The 23,419-nt window shown below is 33.3% G+C and overlaps 2 protein-coding genes across 2 annotated transcripts; both read right to left on the minus strand.

The window, feature by feature from the left end:
- Window positions 1–1,155: 1,155 nt before the first annotated feature.
- LOC139859072 (26S proteasome non-ATPase regulatory subunit 4 homolog) lies at window positions 1,156–3,888 on the minus strand. The gene is made up of 6 exons (XM_071847890.1): window positions 3,862–3,888; window positions 2,277–2,384; window positions 2,037–2,160; window positions 1,838–1,946; window positions 1,529–1,756; window positions 1,156–1,228 (listed from the first exon to the last, which is right to left on the minus strand). The coding sequence occupies exons 1-6, from the start codon at window positions 3,886–3,888 to the stop codon at window positions 1,156–1,158; spliced, it is 669 nt and encodes a 222-aa protein (XP_071703991.1).
- A 593-nt stretch (window positions 3,889–4,481) lies between these two features.
- LOC139859073 (26S proteasome non-ATPase regulatory subunit 4 homolog) lies at window positions 4,482–5,608 on the minus strand. The gene is made up of 5 exons (XM_071847891.1): window positions 5,597–5,608; window positions 5,403–5,510; window positions 5,063–5,174; window positions 4,857–4,972; window positions 4,482–4,613 (listed from the first exon to the last, which is right to left on the minus strand). The coding sequence occupies exons 1-5, from the start codon at window positions 5,606–5,608 to the stop codon at window positions 4,482–4,484; spliced, it is 480 nt and encodes a 159-aa protein (XP_071703992.1).
- Window positions 5,609–23,419: the final 17,811 nt, after the last annotated feature.

Genomic DNA, 23,419 nt, shown 5'->3' on the forward strand with positions numbered 1-23,419 from the left:
GTTTTCAAATCTAAAACAAATCCTTTACATAAAGTTGTTTGTTTTATTTCCAACAACCAAATATAGGAAATCGTTTTCAAATCTAAAACAAATCCTTTACATAAAGTTGTTTGTTTTATTTCCACGATGGAGATGTTTCACCTAGTGCAGGAATAATACTTCCGTAATCACTCAAATTTGTGATAATGGAAAACCACTTTCGGGTCCGGGCAATCTATCACTTAATGGGTGTACACTCCGTACCTCCAAACCCGTTTACAAGTGTAGATTAAATCCCTCAATTACACTAAATTTCCAACATTGTACGCAATCAGCAAGATAGGAAATATTAAAATTGAAAGGCATAAACACTGTATTAAGTTACTACATACTAAGTTGTGTGAATAGTGGGGAGGAAAGAAAGGGTGGTAGATGATAATAATGAGAAAAGGCGTCGCGTCTGGACATGCGGAATAGATGAGCGAAGTGTCATGCCATGGAGTGGGTAATATCCCAAGTCTCGTGTAAGACAATAAAATACATCTCGAGGTGCTACCGAGGAACTGAGGGGCCTTCTCGAACACATGACATGCAATTGAGAGATAGATCTAGCCAATTAAATGCAACTCCTTCTTTACGACTATTATGATTCAATTGTTTCCATGTTTTAAATAAACTCTAAAATAATTTAAGAACAAACAATGAAAACAAGATACAAAATTTCCCTTATTAGATTACACTTTTAATTTCACATCATCTTTCTCATATTATAGGTAAAAGATAACTTTATTTTTCAAGATTGAATGGTTTTAATACTGTTGTTCAATATTATATTATAAATTTATAAATTAATATTAATAATATAAGTGAATTTTGATCAGAATAATCATATATCATATTTCACAGTGTTCAGTTTTGGGGTTGATACATTAACTGATTCGAATCTTCAAGCAGTTAACTTGTACGGTTATTTCAATCGTTCCCAAAACTAAAATATCTACAAATTGAGACCATATTTCAAGATAACATGCATAATCTTAAACGATAACCATAACCATCTTCCAGAGCCTGAAAACATCCATGATCATCAACCCAAGTAGTCCAATTATTAACACACTAACCAATAGCTAGCGAACAAACAACCACAAATATGTGCCTATAAGTTCATATTATTTTCTATCGTTTTGTAGACAACTTCACCTTTTGGCCCAACTTCACCTTATTATTAGCTCGTGATGATGCTTTACATCTGTTGTCAAGTTCCAGGGGGTGGTTATGTTTACCACGTTCTATTCCTTATTGTGTCGCCTTTATAAACATATGCATGATCACCGTCATCATCATCGTCATTCTCATCATCATCAACAACATCATCATCATCATCATCAACATTCGTCATCCACTTGGGATCTTTGGGTTTTTTATTATCCTCTTCTTCCAGTAAAGCAAAAGGGATGATTTCTGGAGTGCTGGCATTAGATGTTCACAAGAACTAGTAATCAAAACACACTAATATACTAATATCAAATATATAATTATTGATAAAAACCTTGATAAGACATGAGAAACAAGTGTAGAAGAGTCTGGCTGAACGTGTTTAATGTGGCTGTTGTTATTATTATTAGCAGCAGCAACACACACATCAAGCGCCATCTTCCAATCCCAAAGGTGCTGTTCATTTCGATAGAAGGTGACAACATCAACAGCTACACCATTTTCCTTTAACCTTTTCCCATACCACTCCGCTGATTCAATCTCTTGGCATAGATCCGCAGGACTGGTACATAACAGCAGTAATTAATGTGAAACATTTAATTTTAATTTAATCATAATAATAAAATAAAAACAAAATACATACCCTCGAGCAAAGAAAAGCATCCTTTTTAGCTTAATAGACTTTAGTGTCAAATGATTTTGGATTAAAAGGATCCCTTTCGCAAAGCACAAGTCACCCTGTAATCCTGAATCTGATAAACAAGGTGAAATTGAATAAAAAATGATCCTACCCTACAATTACAATTGGAGAGATAATATAAAAATAAGAGTAGGAAGCTAACATTGCAAAGTTTTAAGGTAGGACAGGATTTTATCAACATCACTAGTAGGTCTAAGCCATTTATCAGCAAGATTATCGATATCCAGTGTCAGTGTCAGTATGCCTATAGCATTCTTCGGATTAGACTGTAACTGAACAATTCCAACAGTTGGTCATTGGTCATATACATATACATATATACATATAGATACAATCACTTGTTAACCTATAAACTTCAAAAGATAAAGAAATGAGAAATAACCTTGAGTTTAGCTCGGCAATACGATCGAGCACAATTAAGTTGAAGAGCATAGCTAAGAACATGTGATTTCATCCATTGAGAATTGTCGATACATATCAAAATAGTCTCCTACGATATTAACCAATCAACCACGTATGATTAGATAAATATTTCGAGAAATAGCATAGTCGCATAGAAAAAGAAAGAAGAAAACGATACCTCGGCCACCATGGTTTTGAATTGGGAATGAAATTGACGAAACGATATTAACCCTAATCGATTAATTGCGAATGAGATGAAATTGGTCGTCTGCATATAAATGCGTAAATGTAATTTTGTTTAAATAGAAACGATACATATGAGAATTTGTTTTAACTTGGGCATTTGGGTGAAATACAAGAAATTAATCATTCATGCATTAACATTTCGTAGTTTACTTTTATATTTAAAAAAATACAGTATGAAAAAAATATTGGATTTTTGTAAAGGTAGCATTGGGAGTGCGTTTACTGTGTATTAATTTATCATACATACTTGTTATGGTTGTTAAAGTGTACAATACATTTATATACATTTATACATTTATGCATTTTAATAAATGGTGAATTAAATTAATAAAGTTGAATATTTAACTAGACGCGGATGACACCCCTTAAAAGCGGTTGACAATTTCATTATGGTGATAGTTGCTTGTTTCGATACTTAGCTATAGTATTGAGCGAAAGGTTATACCTATAGGTTCGGTTTCAGTATTACTTGACAATTCTAGTCCACAAGAAGCACTACATTTGAGAATCAACAACAAAAAAAGTTTGTTCTAAATTATCCTTTTTTTTTTAAGAGGCTTGAGACTAAAAGAATGGTTGGGACAACAAATATCCATCACGTTTGTATTTTGTATACAGGTATCAAAAGATGATGAAGTGAAAATTATGGCATTTGGGAAGATGTTAATTATTTAGCTATAAACGGACAAAATCGAGGGAAGCTGGAAAACTTGGAGACAAGATCAAAGAACAAGGCTCCATCATGTTGCAACCGTATTGCTGGTGGTCAGCAAGAGGTCAAAACCATATATTCAGTTCTATTAAATAGTCACAACCACACAAGCTAGCATGTATACAATTACAAACCGATGTGTGTTTTTCAAGATCTCTTGGTGGATTATTATTCACATAGGGTGGCAATTCAACACCTTGGTTTGTGAATGGGCCAATTTTGGGTTTTGTTGATTATTATTATTATTATTTTTTTTTTTTGAACAGTAATTGGGATCATCCGAGGGGGACTAAACCACCCGTTGCGATCATCTCCCGATAGAATTTGGTATGCTTGCGTATTTGGCTAAAACTAAAAAAGGTCAGTCAAATAGGTAGGTTTAATGAATACACCCCATTTGCTGCAGTGCATTATTATATTCTAAAACTAGCATGATGGCCCTGTGTGCATATGCTATCTGAATACAACTAGGTTGTGCTGAGCTAAGTACAACATTTCTATTAGCTAGTCACAACTCACAACCTTCTTAGTGACTCTGATGTCTTATACATGGAGTTTTGAATTTCAACCAATTTATATATGAACAGTTGATTATAAACTGAAATACCTCAGTGAAAGGGTCAGAAGCCGCCATAGCGGTTGTAAGTTTTCATGAAATACAATATTCTGCATTTTTAACCAAAACGAACCCATAATTCAACTAGTCACTCTAATATAGGTTCATAATATGCAACAACAAATGGCTAGTTTAACACACTAACTAATAGCTAGCTAAGAAACAGTTACATATATGCTTATATATAGGTTCATATTATGATATGTCGTTTTGCAGACAACTTCACCTTTTGACCAACTTCACCTGCTTATCATTATCTCGTGATGATGCTTTACATCGGTTGTCAACTTCCAAGGGGTGGTTATGTTTACCACGTTCTATTCCTCATTGTGTAGCCTTTATAAACATATGCATCGTCATCATCATCATCATCATCATCATCATCATCATCATCATCATCATCATCATCATCATCGACATCATCAAAATCATCATCATCATCATCTTGATTCTTCCCCTTGGGATCTTTGGCTTTTATATCATCCTCTGGTTCCAGTAAAGCAAAAGGGACGAGTTCTGGAGTGCTGGCAGTACATGTTCAAAAAAACTAGTAAACAAAACAAGCTGCACGTATGATAATGTAGTAAAATACTAATATCAAATATTTATACTCATAAAAACCTGGATAGGATTTGAGAAACAAGTGTAGAAGAGTCAGGTTGAACGTGTTTAATGTGGCTGTTGTTATTATTATCAGCAGCATCAACAAATGCATCAAGTGCCATCTTCCAATCCCCAAGGTGCTGTTCATTTCGACATAAGGTGATAACATCAACAGCTATACTTTTTTTTTTTTTTTTAACATCGTTCCATACCGTTCCGCTGATTCAAATCTTTGGCATAGATCAGCAGGACTGGCCGGCAGGCAATAGCACACATAACATATAAACTACTATTAGTCATGTAGTAGATAGATTAAAGCAGTTATTAATGTGAAACATTTAAATATAATAATATAATGTTAATAATAATAATAATAAAAATACATACCCTCCAGCAAAGAAAAGCATCCTTTTTAGCTTACTTGGTTCAACAGACTTTAGTGACACATTGAATAAAAGGATCCCTTTAATAAAGCACAAGTTACCACCTAACCCTGAATCTGCTAAACAAGGTGAAATTGAATAAAAGAAGATCCTACCCTACAATTACAATTGGTGATTTATTTTAAAAACAAGGGTAGGAACCTAACATTGCAAACGTTTAAGGTAATCCAGTATTTTGTCGAGATCACTAGTAGGACTAAGCTCCTTATTAGCGAAATAATCACTACCCGTTGTCAGTGTCAGTATCTTCGGATTAGACTGTAACAGAACAATACCAACAATGAACAATTGGTCATATATATACAGTATATTATAAAATCATTTTTTCAATCGAAAGATTATCATCGTGGATTGCGCTAGGAAGATCTTTAATATATTCATAGTCAACAAATGCATACATATATATACATTATACATACATATAGACACAATTAGTTGTTAACCTATAAACTAAAAAATAAAAAAAATAAAAAATAACGAAATAACCTTGAGTTTAGCACGGCTATACGATCGAGCACAATTAAGTTGAAGCTCATAGCTAAGATCATCCGATTTCATCCGTTGAGAATTGTCTATACAGATCATAATAGTCTCCTAGTATATCAACCAATTAACCACCTTTGATTAGGTACAAATTTAGACAGATAGCATAGAAAAGGTTAGAAAGAAGAAAACGATACCTCAGCCACCATGGTTTTGAATTGGGAATGAAATTGACCAAAAGTTTCAGATATAAACCCTAATCGATTAATCGCGAATGCGTAAGTGAATTTAGTATAAAACGATACATATCTAATTTTTTAAATGGGCACTACGACATAAAATAGTGCGATTAATAGTTATTACTCGTAACGTAATTTCTATAATAATTACACTTGCCATGTACGAGTAACATTAAATATGAACGTGTTTAGCCGAGCCGAAAATTGAGGCTGAAGTCCTTTTTTCTTTTTTAAGTACTACGTATTCGATAAAGTATGGAGCTTATAGTTGTTAATTTATTTAAAATGACTCAATTATAAAATGTAAATTAGTCTATCTATATCTATATCTATATATTAATATTAAAATCCTATAATGATAATATCATTATTAAGCTAATTCTTTTGTTAAGAAAAAGTTAAAAAGAAAAAGAAAAAAAATCTAAACATAATGGGTGATATTATTAATTTAAATAATTTTGAATTAAAATTAAATCTTAGTAATTAATTATTATTATTAAATTTTATTAATAATTATTTTAATTATTAAAATTAAATAACTATGAAATATTTTAATTAGTTATTTAGAATAGAGTACGATAAGGTATAAAAGCTAGGCAGAAGGAAACCAATTCTAAATTTATATTTTAATTTACACTTTTAAAATAATACGACAACCAATATTATCTTTTATTATGCATTTTAGGTGTTTGATGAAATGTCCAGCTGACGAGTTTTTTAGTGGGACTCTGTGGTTTCACGGGTCATTAAACTAAATGACTTTAGCATTTACGTTCACTTAATACTTAAAAGATATCATTACACTGTTTCGTTTAAACAAACCCGTTGTTCCACGGGTCATTTCACTAGTTAATACCATAAATATTATTTTATTCGATTATCATAAGCGATACTTCTTTATTGATGCTGGTTTTAAGAGGTTAATAATCTTGAATTTATTTTTAAGCTCTAATTTTTATTGTTTATCAAACAAAATTTACGATTACGTCGTGTTGGGTTGGTGTGAAAAGGATGGTATGTTTGGTTAGTAGTTATTTAGAGCTTTTTTAAGAGATTTTAACTTATATCCATCAGACCACGGATGTTCAATTCATCGGATATTCACCTGATCCGATCCATATAAATGAATATGGATTATCTAAATGGATGACAGGTGGATATGATATTGATATGGATGATGTGAAAAATTTTTGAATCGGGTATGGATACAATATATCATCCATGAATATATCCATTTATCACCCGAAATACATATATATACATATAAATCTATACATATTAACTTAAATATATACATATATATTTACATATCCTTATATATATACATTATAAACTATTATTACGTTATCGAAAATATAGATTGTATTGTCTAGTAGTTGGTTGTGGCTTTTTGCCGTGTTTTTATTTTGTGTTGCAGTGCTCTGCTGTAGCCTGTGAGCTTCATTGTTACATTCTTTTATTATTTTTAATAATATTCGCCGGGGTAACTCTTTACCCAAAAAAAAAAAAAAAGATTGTGAAGATGCAATACTTTGATGATTACATTTCATAATAGGAATATTTTTAGAAAAACCTAGCATCCAACGGATATCCATTAATCCGCTAAATCCAACGGATATGGATACGGATGGATGAAATATATTTAAATGGATATGGATATGGATATGGATTTTAGAAATTAAATGGATATGAATATGGATATAGACTCACCCGATCCGTATCGAAGTTTAGTTTCCTTCATCGAAGTTTAGTTTCCTAACAATGTTCGGTTATTTAGAATGTTTAAATATTATAACGGGATCGGGTAACATTTCCTCTAAGACGGGGTTCTTGGATCGGGTATTCATTTGATCTAGAATCATAAAAAGAAAAATTTTAGAAGACGTTACTTGAGACTTTAATTTATGGAGACAATTTAATTTTAATGTAATCCCTTTATTTCTTAATAATTCTAGATTTATGAGAATATTTTGGATATACTTTAATATTTGAATGAAATTTAAAATGATAAATACAATAATAAATATTAATAAGATAAATATTATAGACCATCTTTTATCGCATAACAACAAAAAATCAAACATAAATTTGACTATTGAATCTTTCAATACTTAAGTGACCGTTATCGTCTAGGTTCAAGCAGGAGCCTTTAAATCGGAACCTCATCCCCTAAAGGAAAACTGTCACCACTTGTTTTCAAGAAATATCAATAACCAAAATATATCCAATTTTCGTATTTACCGCGCTCCCCGGCAGCGGTGCCAAAAAGTTGATGTGCAAAAGTGTGCAATGCTTAATTTGCCTTTCAAACTTTTAATTTTATATAACCTTTTAATTCACTTTTAACACCTTAACGAGCAACAATACCCGATCAGATGTACTATTTTAGGTTATCATTCCAAGAGAGCGTAGATGCGGTTTAAGTTGGTTTATTATGTAGTCTAGCTCTTATTAAAGAACTAGAAATGGATTTTTATGTTTTCGGTTGTTATAAAGATTTGGAAAATTATCTCTTAGGAAAAAGACAATTGAAGATACGTTCTTAATGAATTAAATAGTAACTATTAAGAAAGAAAGAATAAAGATTAAGATAAACAATTATGAAATAAAGTAGTTACATGAACAAGTAACTTTTACGAAAATCATATTAAACAAGTTTCATAACTTACATTAACACAAAGAAAGATAATAATCATAGACCAACAATTATCTCTAAATGGGTTAAACTAAGTGTTGCATATCATTCAATAGATAGGACTTAATGTATATGTTAGTCAAGTGATGTTCAAGGCTAACATCTCAATTCTTAGTGTTCAATTCAATCACATGATACATATCATTTTAATCTTATGATGAGAATCAATTAACATGCAAATAGATTAACAAATAAATATACTATTAAACTTAAGTAGATCAACTCAAGTTACTAGCTGAAAGCTAATCTTTATCCAGTTTTAATGCAATCATTAACTAAACACATCCAAACAGAGGATCTTTGACTAAGCCTAATAATATTAAACACTATTATATAAGAGTAATTCAAATTCAACCAATTCATCACTACCATTGCTGTTTAACCTAGTTACATGCATCCCAGTTTTAATGACACTTTTCAGCTTTAGTGGCACTTTTACCGACGACATCTGGAACCTCGTTACTCAATTGAAAATATGAGGTTTTACATGGCCCATGTTCGAGTTGAAGGACATGGTCCATGTCCGATTTAGAGGACATGGCCCATGTCCGAGATGAAGGACATATACCATGTCCGATTTGGAGGACATGGCCCATGTTCGGGGTGGAGGACATGGCCCATGTCCGGGGTGAAGGACATGGCCGATCTGGGGTGGAGGACATGGACCATGTCCGTTTTAGAGGACAAGACCCATGTCCGTGGTGTAGGACATGGCCCATGTCCGGGGTGAAGGACATGGCCCATGTATGGGGTGGAGGAGGACATGGCCCAGGTACGGGGTTGAGGACATGGCCCATGTCTGGGGTGGAGGACATGACCCATGTCAGAGTTGGCCGAGGTGGAGGACATGACCTATGTTCGGGTTTGAGGACATGACCTATGTCCGGGTTTGAGGACATGGGCCATGTCCGGGTTGGAGGACATGACCCATGTCCGGGGTGAAGGATGTGATGACTCGAAAATTTTCGATCAAATTTAAACTTAATCTTTATATGATTTCGACACAATAAGCAAAGTCCGTAATGTTGAGTCCCAAAAATTTTGGAATTATATTCATGTAATCAATTACCCTTTGACTGTGCTCGACGATTCACGAACATTTATGTGCATATAGATATGTATATATAATATATAGTTATATTAATTGAAAACATTAACAAAGTATTAAATGTATAACACTTTGCATGAACGTATTTGTTTCAATATATGTTTAATATATTTATCGACGGAATTAAAAGATATCTCAAATGATTGAATTATCAGATACATTATGATATGATTACGGGTCTCTGTTATGAGGTCCACTGTGATTTAAGAAATCTGTTTTATTCAAAAAATTGTAAAATAATTTACAAGTAAGAACAAATGTGTCAATTAACGGGAACTAGACAAGGGTTAGTGGAGATTCCTGTTTGATTTCCAATTCATGCTTTACAATAATTTCCTCGTGATTCTTGATAAGTAAATTATTTAACTTTCATAATATTTAATGAAAAAGTGAAAACATGTAGTATAAATAACTTAGATAATGGATGTCGATCAGATAGACAAATTATCGTGCTACATTAATATGATTTCATATGTTTAATTATTCATTGAACTTTACCCTTCAATTCACGAACAACCATTTGTTAATGGACATGTGTATATATATATATATATATATATATATATATATATATATATACAGTAAATTGGAATATTAATTTTTAGAATTAAATATATAAATAACTTACAACGTGTATTTAAAACGTGTCTATGAATATTGAATATATATATATATATATATATATATATATATATATATATATATATATGATTTCAAATTAATTAAGTGAACGATAGTAACACTTGTTTATTGATTCGATTGATAGTTAGTTATGTCAATTAGGACGTTTGAGAAGTTAAAATAAACATTGGCGCATAAATGAATTATATCAAAATTAGGTTCTAGAGCGTAAACGTTAGGTGATATAATAATTTCTATTACCTAAACGATTTTAAAATAAACTTTGAAACTTAATTAGTTTTGAAAAACTAAATATTATGTTATTAAATAAAAATTTCAAATATATATAATATGTACTAATTTATATTTTAAATATATATATTACAATGTGATAAAATAAGATATTAACTTAGTCATAAAACGATTTGATTAAAATAATATTATTATATATATTTTAATAAACAACGAGACGATGATTTAAAGAAGCAAATGACCAAAACACTCGAACGTTAAAGTTACATTTCAAGTGATATCGTTATTGATAATTTAAGTCTATTTAATTATAAAGGTACATATTACGAAACGTAAAGTACAAGATTTTACAGCGTACGAAGTAACGTTCGAAAAACCGGAACCTGGGACATAAGTCGAGCATAAATGTACAAGTCATCGGAACTAAAGTTACAAGTCGACTATGCTCGTAAATATAATATAATATATATAATTATATATATATATATATATATAATTATATATATATATATATATATATATATATATATATATATATATATATATATATATATAATTATATATATTAAAACTGTAACATCCGTGTTACATCCGTCCCACATCGGTTGAAAAGGGGAACGAAGCATGCCTTATAAGGGTGTGGAGATCTTTCCTAGCATGAGCAACCTACGGGGGAGACAAGGGTACGTCCCTATCTCTGCAAAGCGGACAATATCATGCTACGGGGAATGTTTTACCTGGGGTGTCACACCATGTCCGGGTTGGAGGACATGGCCCATGTCCGGGATGGAGGACATGGGCCATGTCGGGGATGGATGACATGGACCATGTCCGAGATAGAGGACATGGCCCATGTCCGAGGTGGAAGACCTGGACCATGTCCGGGATGGAGGACATGTGAAATGTCCCGTTCTTATTGATTAAAAACGTTCCATATTAATTGATTTCGTTGCGAGGTTTTGACCTCTATATGAGACGTTTTTCAAAGACTGCATTCATTTTAAAACAAACCATAACCTTTATTTCATCAATAAAGGTTTAAAAAACTTTACGTAGATTATCAAATAATGATAATCTAAAATATCCTGTTTACACACGACCATTACATAATGGTTTACAATACAAATATGTTACAACAAAATAAGTTTCTTGAATGCAGTTTTTACACAATATCCTACAAGCATGGACTCCAAATCTCGTCCTTATTTAAGTATGCGATAGCGGAAGCTCTTAATAATCACCTGAGAATAAACATGCTTAAAACGTCAACAAAAATGTTGGTGAGTTATAGGTTTAACCTATATATATCAAATCATAATAATAGACCACAAGATTTCATATTTCAATACACATCCCATACATAGAGATAAAAATCATTCATATGGTGAACACCTGGTAACCGACATTAACAAGATGCATATATAAGAATATCCCCATCATTCCGGGACACCCTTCGGATATGATATAAATTTCGAAGTACTAAAGCATCCGGTACTTTGGATGGGGTTTGTTAGACCCAATAGATCTATCTTTAGGATTCGCGTCAATTAGGGTGTCTGTTCCCTAATTCTTAGATCACCAGACTTAATAAAAAAAGGGGCATATTCGATTTTGATAATTCAACCATAGAATGTAGTTTCACGTACTTGTGTCTATTTTGTAAATCATTTATAAAACCTGCATGTATTCTCATCCCAAAAATATTAGATTTTAAAAGTGGGACTATAACTCACTTTCACAGATTTTTACTTCGTCGGGAAGTAAGACTTGGCCACTGGTTGATTCACGAACTTATAACAATATATACATATATATCAAATTATGTTCAAAATATATTTACAACACTTTTAATATATTTTGATGTTTTAAGTTTATTAAGTCAGCTGTCCTCGTTAGTAACCTACAACTAGTTGTCCACAGTTAGATGTACAGAAATAAATCGATAAATATTATCTTGAATCAATCCACGACCCAGTGTATACGTATCTCAGTATTGATCACAACTCAAACTATATATATTTTGGAATCAACCTCAACCCTGTATAGCTAACTCCAACATTCACATATAGAGTGTCTATGGTTGTTCCGAAATATATATAGATGTGTCGACATGATAGGTCGAAATATTGTATACGTGTCTATGGTATCTCAAGATTACATAATATATAATACAAGTTGATTAAGTTATGGTTGGAATAGATTTGTTACCAATTTTCACGTAGCTAAAATGAGAAAAATTATCCAATCTTGTTTTACCCATAACTTCTTCATTTTAAATCCGTTTTGAGTGAATCAAATTGCTATGGTTTCATATTGAACTCTATTTTATGAATCTAAAAAGAAAAAGTATAGGTTTATAGTCGGAAAAATAAGTTACAAGTCATTTTTGTAAAGGTAGTCATTTCAGTCGAAAGAACGACGTCTAGATGACCATTTTAGAAAACATACTTCCACTTTGAGTTTAACCATAATTTTTGGATATAGTTTCATGTTCATAATAAAAATCATTTTCTCAGAATAACAACTTTTAAATCAAAGTTTATCATAGTTTTTAATTAACTAACCCAAAACAGCCCGCGGTGTTACTACGACGGCGTAAATCCGGTTTTACGGTGTTTTTCGTGTCTCCAGGTTTTAAATCATTAAGTTAGCATATCATATAGAAATACTGATTGCTAATTTCTGGTAGTTGGTATGGCAATTACCGTTACAAGATGTGGATGAGTACATGATAGGGTTTCAATGAACAATTATAATGGTTTTTCGGAGAGACTTTAAGTCACAGATTAATGAATTTGCTGGTACATTTACTATTAATGTGGTGGAACATGAAAGGTTCCCCAGTAACAAAAACGTATATGCCAAAGTTACAAGTCTGAAAGGTCGTCGTTGACTGGTTGAACGGTTGATAATACTGGATACTTTTGAAAAGGAATTGCAAGGTTATTTTTGGTAAAAACAATGCTAATGGATCTTGCACAGATTTAAAGTCAAAGTATAGCTTTGAAAGATGTAGAGATCTAAGAATGATGTCACCGGTTCAGAGTTATGACTTGGATTCTGATCCGTCAATATCAGAATATGTAATTGAATTTGTATGAAAACGATTGTATTTCATTGTGAGCATTGTTAATAATTTTTGAATCAAAGTTGAAGAATGTACAGTGTAACATATTAATTGCGAACTTATATATTTCCCGGGTATTACCTACCCGTTAAAGATTTCACAATTAATACATTGTATAAAAGAATTTTTTATTACCGTCTTTATGAAAATATATGTATGTATATTTTCTTCAGATGTAACACAGATTTAATGAGTTAATATCATATTAAGCTCATTTAATTTTCGGCTCGACTTAGAAATGATTAATCTCTAAAACATTAAAGATTACATAATCTTTGCGGAGTATTTCGCTAATGTAATCGATACTTCATTATTTATTCTTATTCCTCGGTGAAGGATGTTGATGCTCGTGGAATTTTTGTGAACCTTACAAGGCACATATGATGTTTTCTGGAAAGTTTCGAGTACATCGAAAATGAAAATGTAAAATCAATTATGTAATTGAATAATACACTTGGTTTATTATGAAATGGAATTCATTAAGTTGAAACAGAGATTGTAGTTAACAATGGTTAAGTTGTTAAGGAAGGATGTACATCATTGCATATTAGTAATATGAACTAACCGAGTAGTACCTACCAGTTAAGATTCACACGCAATAGCTTAGTACGAAAAGATTTATTTTGATTTCAAAATTCATATATATTAAATATACATAAAATTTCTTCAGGGAAAATGAGTTAATACTTCATCGGTTATTGTTGCAGGTATTTCTTGGTAACTACGATGTGTATGACGTTGATGTTCAAGGTACATATTGTGATGTTGAGGCTTGCGGTGCGGATGTTGTTAGTGGTGGTGGTAATGGTACTGTTGGTGTTGTTGTCGGTGGTACTGTTGATGCCGGTGATTCTGCTGGTTCTTGTAACCTTTGCACCATATTCTCCAAAGCCACTACCCGAGCGCGAAGCTCGTTGACTTCTTCCACTACACCGAGATGATTGGCGGTTCGAACGAGCGGATGAATAAGATCCAGAATTTGAGAGAGTATATGATCATGACGAGATATTCTGGAGATGAGAGAGAAAATGGTATTACGAACAGGTTCGCCAGTAAGTGCTTCAGGTTCTTCGCCAAGAGGGCAATGTGGTGGATGGAAGGGATCGCCTTCTTCTTGTCTCCAATAATTAAGTAGGCTACGAACTCATCCCCAATTCATCCAGAATAGATGATGGCTAATTGGTTGATCCATTCCGGTTACACTGTCTTCGGAATTCAGGTGAATATCCATATCGGAATAGCTGTTAGAGTTTAAGGAATTTGAACTAGATACGGGATCCATCTTGTATAATTAGGGAGATGATTTTTGATATGAATTAGATTATAGAATTTAGTTTGGTATTCTTCAATACATAATTTACATATGTATATATAATACCAAATTCCATAAATCACGGAGAAATTTTTGGAAGATGTCAGGAAAAGTTTACAGTAACAGATACGCTAAGATACGAATTTTGTCTATACACTATTCATGCAATCAATGCAGTAAAACATGTCTAGACTAGGAATGATAAGCAGGTAATTTCTGACAAGAAATGATAAGCAAAACTTTTGACATGCAGACACGGTCGAAGTCCAGAATTACTAATTCATCCTAACAACTATCAGTTAGACACACTCATGCAAGACTTGGTTCACTAGGACCAACGCTCTGATACCAACTGTGACGATCGCTCCAGATCCATATGGATGAACACGTCATTCATCGATTTCATTACGAGGTATTTGACCTCTATATAATACGTTTTGTAAACATTGCATTCTTTTAAAAAGGCACACCATAAATGAATATTTAAATCAAAGGTTTTCGATATCTGATGATTTCTACATATAGACAATCACCATAAATATTAGTTTACAACAGTACTTCCGTTGACAATGCAGTCAAAATAAGATACATGGTGATGATTTGGGGAATGCAACGTTTCCTTGAAAAATATGCCATGTAAGACTCCATGCACATAGCTTGTCTAACATATAAGCAAACAGCGGAAGACTTCTAGGGAACCTGAGAATAAACATACTTAAAAGTGTCAACACAAAGGTTGGTGAGTTCATAGTTTTAATGTTGTGCATAATCTGTACATAAAGGTGGATCACAAGATTTCAGTTGTTTCATCCAGAAACATTTATCAAAATATTCTACAAAATTGAGCACCCTTGTAACTAAACTTAACGTATATATAATTTGTACCCTTTGTATAATCATCTTAATAATACACGCAAACCAACGTGTATGCTTCTCAAATAGCATACGTCCGTTAAAAGGCTAGCGCTCTAGCTCGGACGGGGATGCCAAGCCCTATGGATCCATATACTACTACTCGCGCCCACCAGTTCTTATAACCGGCAGTTACTAGTTACCAAAGCTAAGGGATTTTCGGTTCAAACTCAATATAGAATTTAGTATGTACTTGTATCCATTGTTTAAAATAAAGTGCATGTATTCTCAGCCCAAAAATATATATTGCAAAAGCATTTAAAAAGGGAGTAAATGAAACTCACCTTAGCAGCACATAAAGTTGTTCACCGAAATGTGATCGAAACTCGGAATACCAAGATCTCAACCTAGAGAGCATATGTTGGTCAATAAATGTCTATCACGCTAGGTCTGGTCATAGTGTATCATAATCCTAATGCTCGAGATCGACATACAAAAGTTATCCAAAGTCATTTCAAAAAGTCAATTTTGACAATAGTTCACAAAACGTGATGTACCTTATATAAGGATTCATTTACTCGGTTGGTAATATTCAAAAATCCATTTTATCAATCTCGTAAACAAGTTGTTTAAATATTAATTGCAGATTTAAAAGCAATTCCAATTAACGTCAATCATAATTCAGTTGATCATATCTTTTAATCCGTTCATCGAAACTATTCGATATCTAAATGAAAAGTTATTAATTTTTCGTTAGCTTTCCAAAAACATGCATATCATATATCTTTTTCCAGTAATATATGTATTTAATTCGTAATTCATTATAAACTGTTTAATGGCAAAATTTAGCATACAAGCATGCATAAATATATATACTCGAGCACTAGACATGGATACACAATTAATATATAAAAGATAAGATATAAATGCTCACGTATCAGTATTGAGATTCAATATTGCAGGAAAGTACGTAGACGCAACAAAGATGATAAATACTAGGTTTGACTTGTGAAAAATACCCATGAATATTACCCATAACCTCCATAGTAATAACCCATAATTTCCTTACCTCTATCCCGCTCGAAAAACTATTTTGAAAGTGACATGCTCATGACCTCATCGTAGTATTTTATGTATAATACTAATTAATAATAATACTACTAATAATATTAAGATTAATAATAATATTAATCTTAATAATAATAATAATAATGATAATAATAATAATAATAATAATAATAATAATAATAATAATAATAATAATAATAATAATAATAATAATAATAATTATAAATATAATAGTGAGATTGAGACGAGAGATATAAGTAAATAAAACTGGTACCAGACTTTGCGTTTTATAGCATCTGGCCTGAAAAAGTACCCCATGCGATCGCATGGGATTTGTGCTTCAAGGCCATGCGATCGCATGGCACCCTGGGACAGCTCACAATTGTTTAACTTCTAGTTTGTCGACATATTTTTATATTATATATAATATATTTAATTTATATAATTAATTATATATTATATTAAATTCACGTGCATAGTTGACTTGTAATTTTTGTTCCGATAAGTCGTACGTCGTCACTCGACTTATGTCCCGGTTCCGGTTTTTCGAGTGTCCCTTCGTATGCTGAGAAAACTTGTAATTTACATTTTGGGACACGTACCTTTGTCAAAATATAGCCTTAAATTATCCCTAAATTATATCACTCAAAGTGTATCTTAAACTTTCGAGTGTTTTGATCATTTACTTCTATAAATCATCGTCTCGTAGTATATATATATATATATACATTTTCATTTTGAAATAGTGTTTTAATGTAGCAAAGTTTTTTTACTGTAGCAAATAGTGATTTTCGAAAACACTGTAGCTTTTCGGGTACTGTAGTAATTTGAAAATACTGTAGCAAATTAGTGTTTTACTGGTTTATCTTAAACATTTTAGTTAACTTATCTAAATATCAATCGAATCAATAATCAAATGTTACTATCGTTTACTAAAAAACTTGAAATCATATATATTCAAATAGATATATAAACCAATAAGTTTAATGTACGGTATCATGCAATTAAAACTTTGTTACATTTTCAAGTTATAGTATATATATGTATCTATTTACATATAATGGTTCGCAAATCGTTGAGAACAACCGAAGGGTACTTGAATAGTTCAAAAATTTTGAGATTCGATTTTACAGACTTTGCTTATCGTGTCGGAAACGTTAAATCATTTAAAGATAAAGTTTAAATTTGGTCAAAAATTTCCGGGTTGTCACAACATGGCCCATGTCCGGGTTGGACGACATGACCCATGTATGGGTTGGAGGACATGGCCCATGTCCGGGATGGAGGACATGGCCCATGTCGGGATGGAGGACATGGACCATATCCGGAATGGAGGACATGGCCCATATCCGGGATGGAGGACATGGCACATATAACTTCTATCAGCACCCGTATCAAACATAATAGAAGCTAGTTGATTATTAACGGTAAACGTACCCGTAACAAGATCAGGGTCCTCACGTGCTTCGCTGACATTAATGTTAAATGCCGTCCCATGTGCGGGTTCTTTGTTCTTCTCCTTATCAGGGCATTGATTTATAAAGTGACCAGACTTCCCGCATCCAAAACATTTCTTGACATCGGTCGGTTTTGTCTTTACTTCAGAAACGGTGGCATAACAATCTTTCGCCACATGTCCTTTCTTGTTGCACTTATCACAGACCACCTGGAAATAACCTGAATGGTGGGTGTAACATCTTTTACAAAATGGATGGGGTCCCTTATAGTTTGGACTAGTAGTTGCCCCATCTTGTTTACCTTTAAAAGTTTCTCGCCTCTTCAGGTGAGTACTTTTGCCCTTATAGTCTTCCCATTTCCTCTTTCCTTCAGTTGTTTTGACTTCGGTAATTGGTGCCTTAATCGAACTCTCCATGATCTGGTCCATGAGTTGGTGTGCCATTGTCATGGCTTCCTGCATCGTATTCGATTTGGACGATGTAACATTTCCTTTGATATTGATCGATAAACCGTCAATATACATCTCTATCTTTCGTTTCTCATTTGGCACCAATTTGGGACACAACAAGGCTAGTTCCATGAAATGCTTTTAGATTACGTAACTCAGATTTCATTTTTCTGATGGAGGACATGGCCCATAGTTCTTGAGATACATGGAGGACATGGCCCATAGTTCTTGAGATTCGCACCGAAAACCTTTAGATTACGTAACTCAGATTCCATTTTTCTGATTTTGTTTCGAGGACAGTATTCCTTGATTAACATCTTTTTCAATTCTTCCCAAGAGATATCGTATGCCATAACTACTCCTTCTGCTTTAGCATAATTGTTCCATCAAGTAAGTGCACCGTCTTGCAATGTGCACGAAGCATACTTTGACTTGTCTCCGTCCGCACAATTACTGATTTTGAAAACGGACTCCATCTTTTCGAACCATCAGGTTAGACCGACTAGTCCCTCGGTTCCAATAAACGTCTGTGGTTTTCATCCTTGAAAAGTTTTGTATGAGCATCCGTTTCGTGAGTTTGTGTTCACGGCTGCTGCTTCGGTTGCTGCTTTTGCTGCTGCTTTTGCTGCCTCGGCTGTAGCAATTCTTTCATTCACACATTTCTCGACTAGTTCCTCAAACTCAGCATACGACATTTGAGACATGTTTCTTCAATAAACACAACAGAGATAAATTAATCATATAGAATATTATAGGTAAAATGAGTTGTCAATAGTTAATCGTAGCATATTAATAATATGAACCAATTATTATAAAAACCTTTTCTTCTTATTAGCGTTTTATAATTATTTCTAGGGTATTACCTACCCGTTAAAGTTCATACTTAATAGCTTAGTACAATAATTAACTACTACCGTTCAAATAATATTCTATTATGAAAAACTAATGCATTTTCATTTCACGCTTTATTCTTCAATGAATTATGGTACAACGATACAATACCACTTATTCACATAAATTTATTTTACATAAAACATATGTAGAATAAAGTAAAGCACACTAATTAATATTATACAATGCGTGAAGTGATGTCGTAGCGGAAATGGTTTTTAAAAGCGGCGGGGCTTCTTGTTATCAGGTACTGGCATAACGCTTATTTGAGCGGTACATTTATATTTTTGTCGGGGTTCTGAGGTACTTGATACCTCAATAGAGTTGGTAAGACAAGGGAGACTAGGGGTAGCAATATTAGGAGCAACAATTGCTTTATTAATTTTTGGATTCGGCAATTCTGGGTTGGTGATTACAGGTTCCTTTCCTTTGTTAACTTCTCAATAATCTCCTTTACTTCCTCCTCCTCCTCGCTCATCTCATCTAATGAACTGTCTGAGTCATGTGTAGGAGAATATGTTCGGCCGGTGGTCATGATCCGATGTCTGCTCGGAGGAATCGGCACAACCCGCCCGTCGACGGTGTATCTGACCCAGTGTCCAAGTTTGTTTAGAAATGGACAGCTCCTGTTTATCCCAGGGATCACGGTACCATCGAAATGATACTGTGGCTCCAGGAAACTAGGGATGGGTGGAGCTGGGACCTCCTCTGGGTTTACCTGGAGTTGAGATTCCCCGGCTAACACAATTTCTTCTTTAATAGGTATTGGAACGCCCTTTTTAGTTGTGGAGAGAATAGATTCAGTGTCCGATTCTGAGTCGTACAAAATGATGGAATTAGAAGAAGTCATCTATCACATAATTGAAACAACAATTACGTTAGCATATAAATATATCATATATAGTGTTTTTGACAAAAATGATAAGCAAAAATCGGTAATAACATATACGATCATAGTCCACACTCACTAATGCATCCTAACAATTACCAGTTAAATACACTAATGCAAATTCTAGTTCCCTATAACCTCAAGCTCTGATACCAACTGTAACGACCCGTCAAAATCGTTATTGACGCGGCACGTTAATCATTGATTCCACAGTGAGGTTTTGACCTCTATATAATACGTTTTAATAAAATATTGCATTCATTAAAATAAGTGACTTTCTAAACATAGAAATTTATAAGCATGTGGGCGAGTGCTTAGGTATAAGCAAATCCCCAAAATACATAAGTCTTTATTTTACAGGTTGACATCACAGTCAATTTATTTATTTCACAACGTGGTTTTGTTTCAAACGCAATAAACTTTATACAAAGCATGAGAGACTCCATGCTGGCAACAAGCACATCACAGCGGAAATAGTCTAAGGACCTGAGAATAAAACATGCTAAAAAGTCAACACGAATGTTGGTGAGTTATAGGTTTTATTGCTCGAGTCATAAGTATATAAAGAGAGACCACAAGATTTCATCAAAAGTTTATCAATAGATTCTACGTAACAGAGCACCCTGGTAACTAAACTTAACGCTATATTGATAATTACCTCATTCATTTTAATACACGCAAACCAACGTGTTATAAACTCAAATAACATACGTCCGTTAAAAGGCTAGGGCTCTAGCTCGGACGGGGATGTCAAGCGCTATGGATCCATATACAATTATTCGCGCCCACCAGTCCATATACTATGTACTGGAAGCTACTAGTTACCAAAGCTAAGGGATTTTTGGTTTAACTCAGTGTAGAATTAAGTATGTACTTGTGTCTATTGCGTTTAAAATAAATTGCATGTATTCTCAGCCCAAAAATATTTAAAGTATTTAAAAAGGGAGACTATAAACTCACGGTTCAATATTGAGATTCAATATTGTAGGTAAATTGTGTAGTCGTAATGATGGTAGATGACTGTATGGTTGGCTTTGGATTCAAGAACAATACCCCGAACAATACCAAATATTTCCTTAGTTTAAAACGGTTTGAAACCCGAATTAGAAACACCCTCGTATATACCTTATTATTATTAGACTTAAATTTAAAATTATGAATATAAATGTATATATTTCTTTACAGAGGGAGAGAAAGAGTTGTGAAGGTGCACTGAGTAGAGCAGAAAACTGGCGCATTTATAGCACATTTTTGGAATCTGAAGCCCATGCGATCGCATGGGTTTTCAGTGCTTTTGCCATGCGATCGCATGGCCAGGCTGGACAGCACATTTCTGCTTTATTTGCAAGTTCGGCGACATAATATTACTGTAGCAAATAGTGTTTTATTGTAGCAAATAGTATTTTACTGTAACAAATAATGTTTACTGTAGCAAAATGTTTTTTGCTGTAGCAAATAGTATTTTACTGTAACAAATAGTGTTTACTGTAGCAAATTGATTTTTACTGTAGCAAATAGTGTTTTACTTGTACATCTTTGATTTAATTGCGTTTCTTCTTATAAATTTTAAAAAAACTTACATTATAAAAATAAAACGATTATATAATTATCACAGGTTATGATGTTCGTGAATCGTCGAAAAAAGTCGAAAGGTACATGAATGTGTAAACTAGTTCAAAAAGTTTTAAGACTCAACATAATAGGTTCGCTTAACGTGTCGAAAACATTTTATCCTGCAATTAATTTATTAATATGAATTTTTATGGGTCTTACAGTACCTCCCCGTTAAAGAAAATTTCGTCCCAAAATTTTGAGTAGTACCTGTTTTATAAGCGATATCAGTGAACATATGTGGATACTTTTGCTTCATCTGATCTTCACATTCCCAAGTAAATTCGGGACCTCGTCTAGCGTTCCAACGAACTCTAACTATCGGTATTTTGCTTTGTTTTAATTGTTTGACCTCACGGTCCATGATTTCAACAAGTTCTTCGATAGAATGGAGTTTATCATTGATTCGTATTTCGTCAAGAGGAATTACGACATCCTCTTCAGCTAAACATTTGTTTAAATTTGACACATGAAATGTGTCGTGAACACTACTAAGTTCTTGCGGGATAAGCAACTGCTCCAATTCTTTCGGTGATTTCAAAGGGTCCTACATACCTAGGACTTAGCTTTCCTCGTTTACCGAATCGTACAATGCCTTTCCAGGGTGACACTTTCAACATGACTTTGTCGCCCACTTGAAATTCTAGCGGTTTTCTTCTTACATCAACATAACTCTTTTGGCGACTCATGGCCGTTTTCAATAGCTGTTGTATTTGAATGATCTTTTCAGTGGTTTCATGAATAATTTCTGGTCCAGTAAGTTGTGTTTCTCTAACTTCACTCCAACAAATAGGAGATCTGCACTTTCTACCATAAAGTGCTTCAAATGGCGCTGCGTTGATGCTCGTATGATAGCTGTTATTATATGAGAATTCTGTCAAGGGTAAGTGTCGATCTCAACTGGTTCCAAAGTCAATGACGCATGCTCGTAACATGTCTTCTAATGTTTGTATTGTTCTTTCACTTTGACCATCTGTCTGTGGGTGATAAGAGGTGCTCATATCTAATCGAATTCCCAATGCTTTTTGTAATGACTGCCAAAAATGTGATATGAATCGAGTGTCGCGATCAGATAGGATGGAGATAGGTACACCATGCCTGGAAACTACCACCTTCTAATACAAGCATGCTAATATCTCCATACTGTATGTCTCCTTTATTGGTAGAAAGTGAGCTGATTTAGTTAGGCGATCAACTATCACCCAAATAGCATTGTAACTTCTTGCAATCCTTGGCAATTTCGTAACGAAATCCATGGTTATTCTTTCCCATTTCCACTGAGGAATTTCCGGTTGTTGCAGTAACCCCGACGGCTTTTGGTGCTCAGCTTTGACCTTCGCACATGTCAAACATATGCTTACATAAGTAGCAATTTCTGTCTTCATATTAGGCCACCAATAGTGTCATACCCCGTCCAAAATCTTCCGAACGAATACGATAACATATGGT

This window comes from Rutidosis leptorrhynchoides, chromosome 7 (genome assembly GCF_046630445.1).
Source record: "Rutidosis leptorrhynchoides isolate AG116_Rl617_1_P2 chromosome 7, CSIRO_AGI_Rlap_v1, whole genome shotgun sequence".
NCBI lineage: Eukaryota > Viridiplantae > Streptophyta > Magnoliopsida > Asterales > Asteraceae > Rutidosis > Rutidosis leptorrhynchoides.

Bases quoted from the DNA above. Each gene is read 5' to 3' on its own strand.
- LOC139859072 (XM_071847890.1), bottom strand. From the start codon at position 3,888: ATGGCGGCTTCTGACCCTTTCACTGAG. The intron at 1,757-1,837 runs GTATGTATTTTG...GTTATGTACCAG, and splicing joins ATGCTTTTCTTTGCTCGAGG to TCCTGCGGATCTATGCCAAG. The intron at 1,229-1,528 runs GTTTTTATCAAT...ACTTGACAACAG, and splicing joins GTTTCTCATGTCTTATCAAG to ATGTAAAGCATCATCACGAG.
- LOC139859073 (XM_071847891.1), bottom strand. The intron at 5,175-5,402 runs GTTATTTCGTTA...GTTCTGTTACAG, and splicing joins ATAGCCGTGCTAAACTCAAG to TCTAATCCGAAGATACTGAC. The intron at 4,973-5,062 runs GTTAGGTTCCTA...CTTGTTTAGCAG, and splicing joins TTACCTTAAACGTTTGCAAT to ATTCAGGGTTAGGTGGTAAC.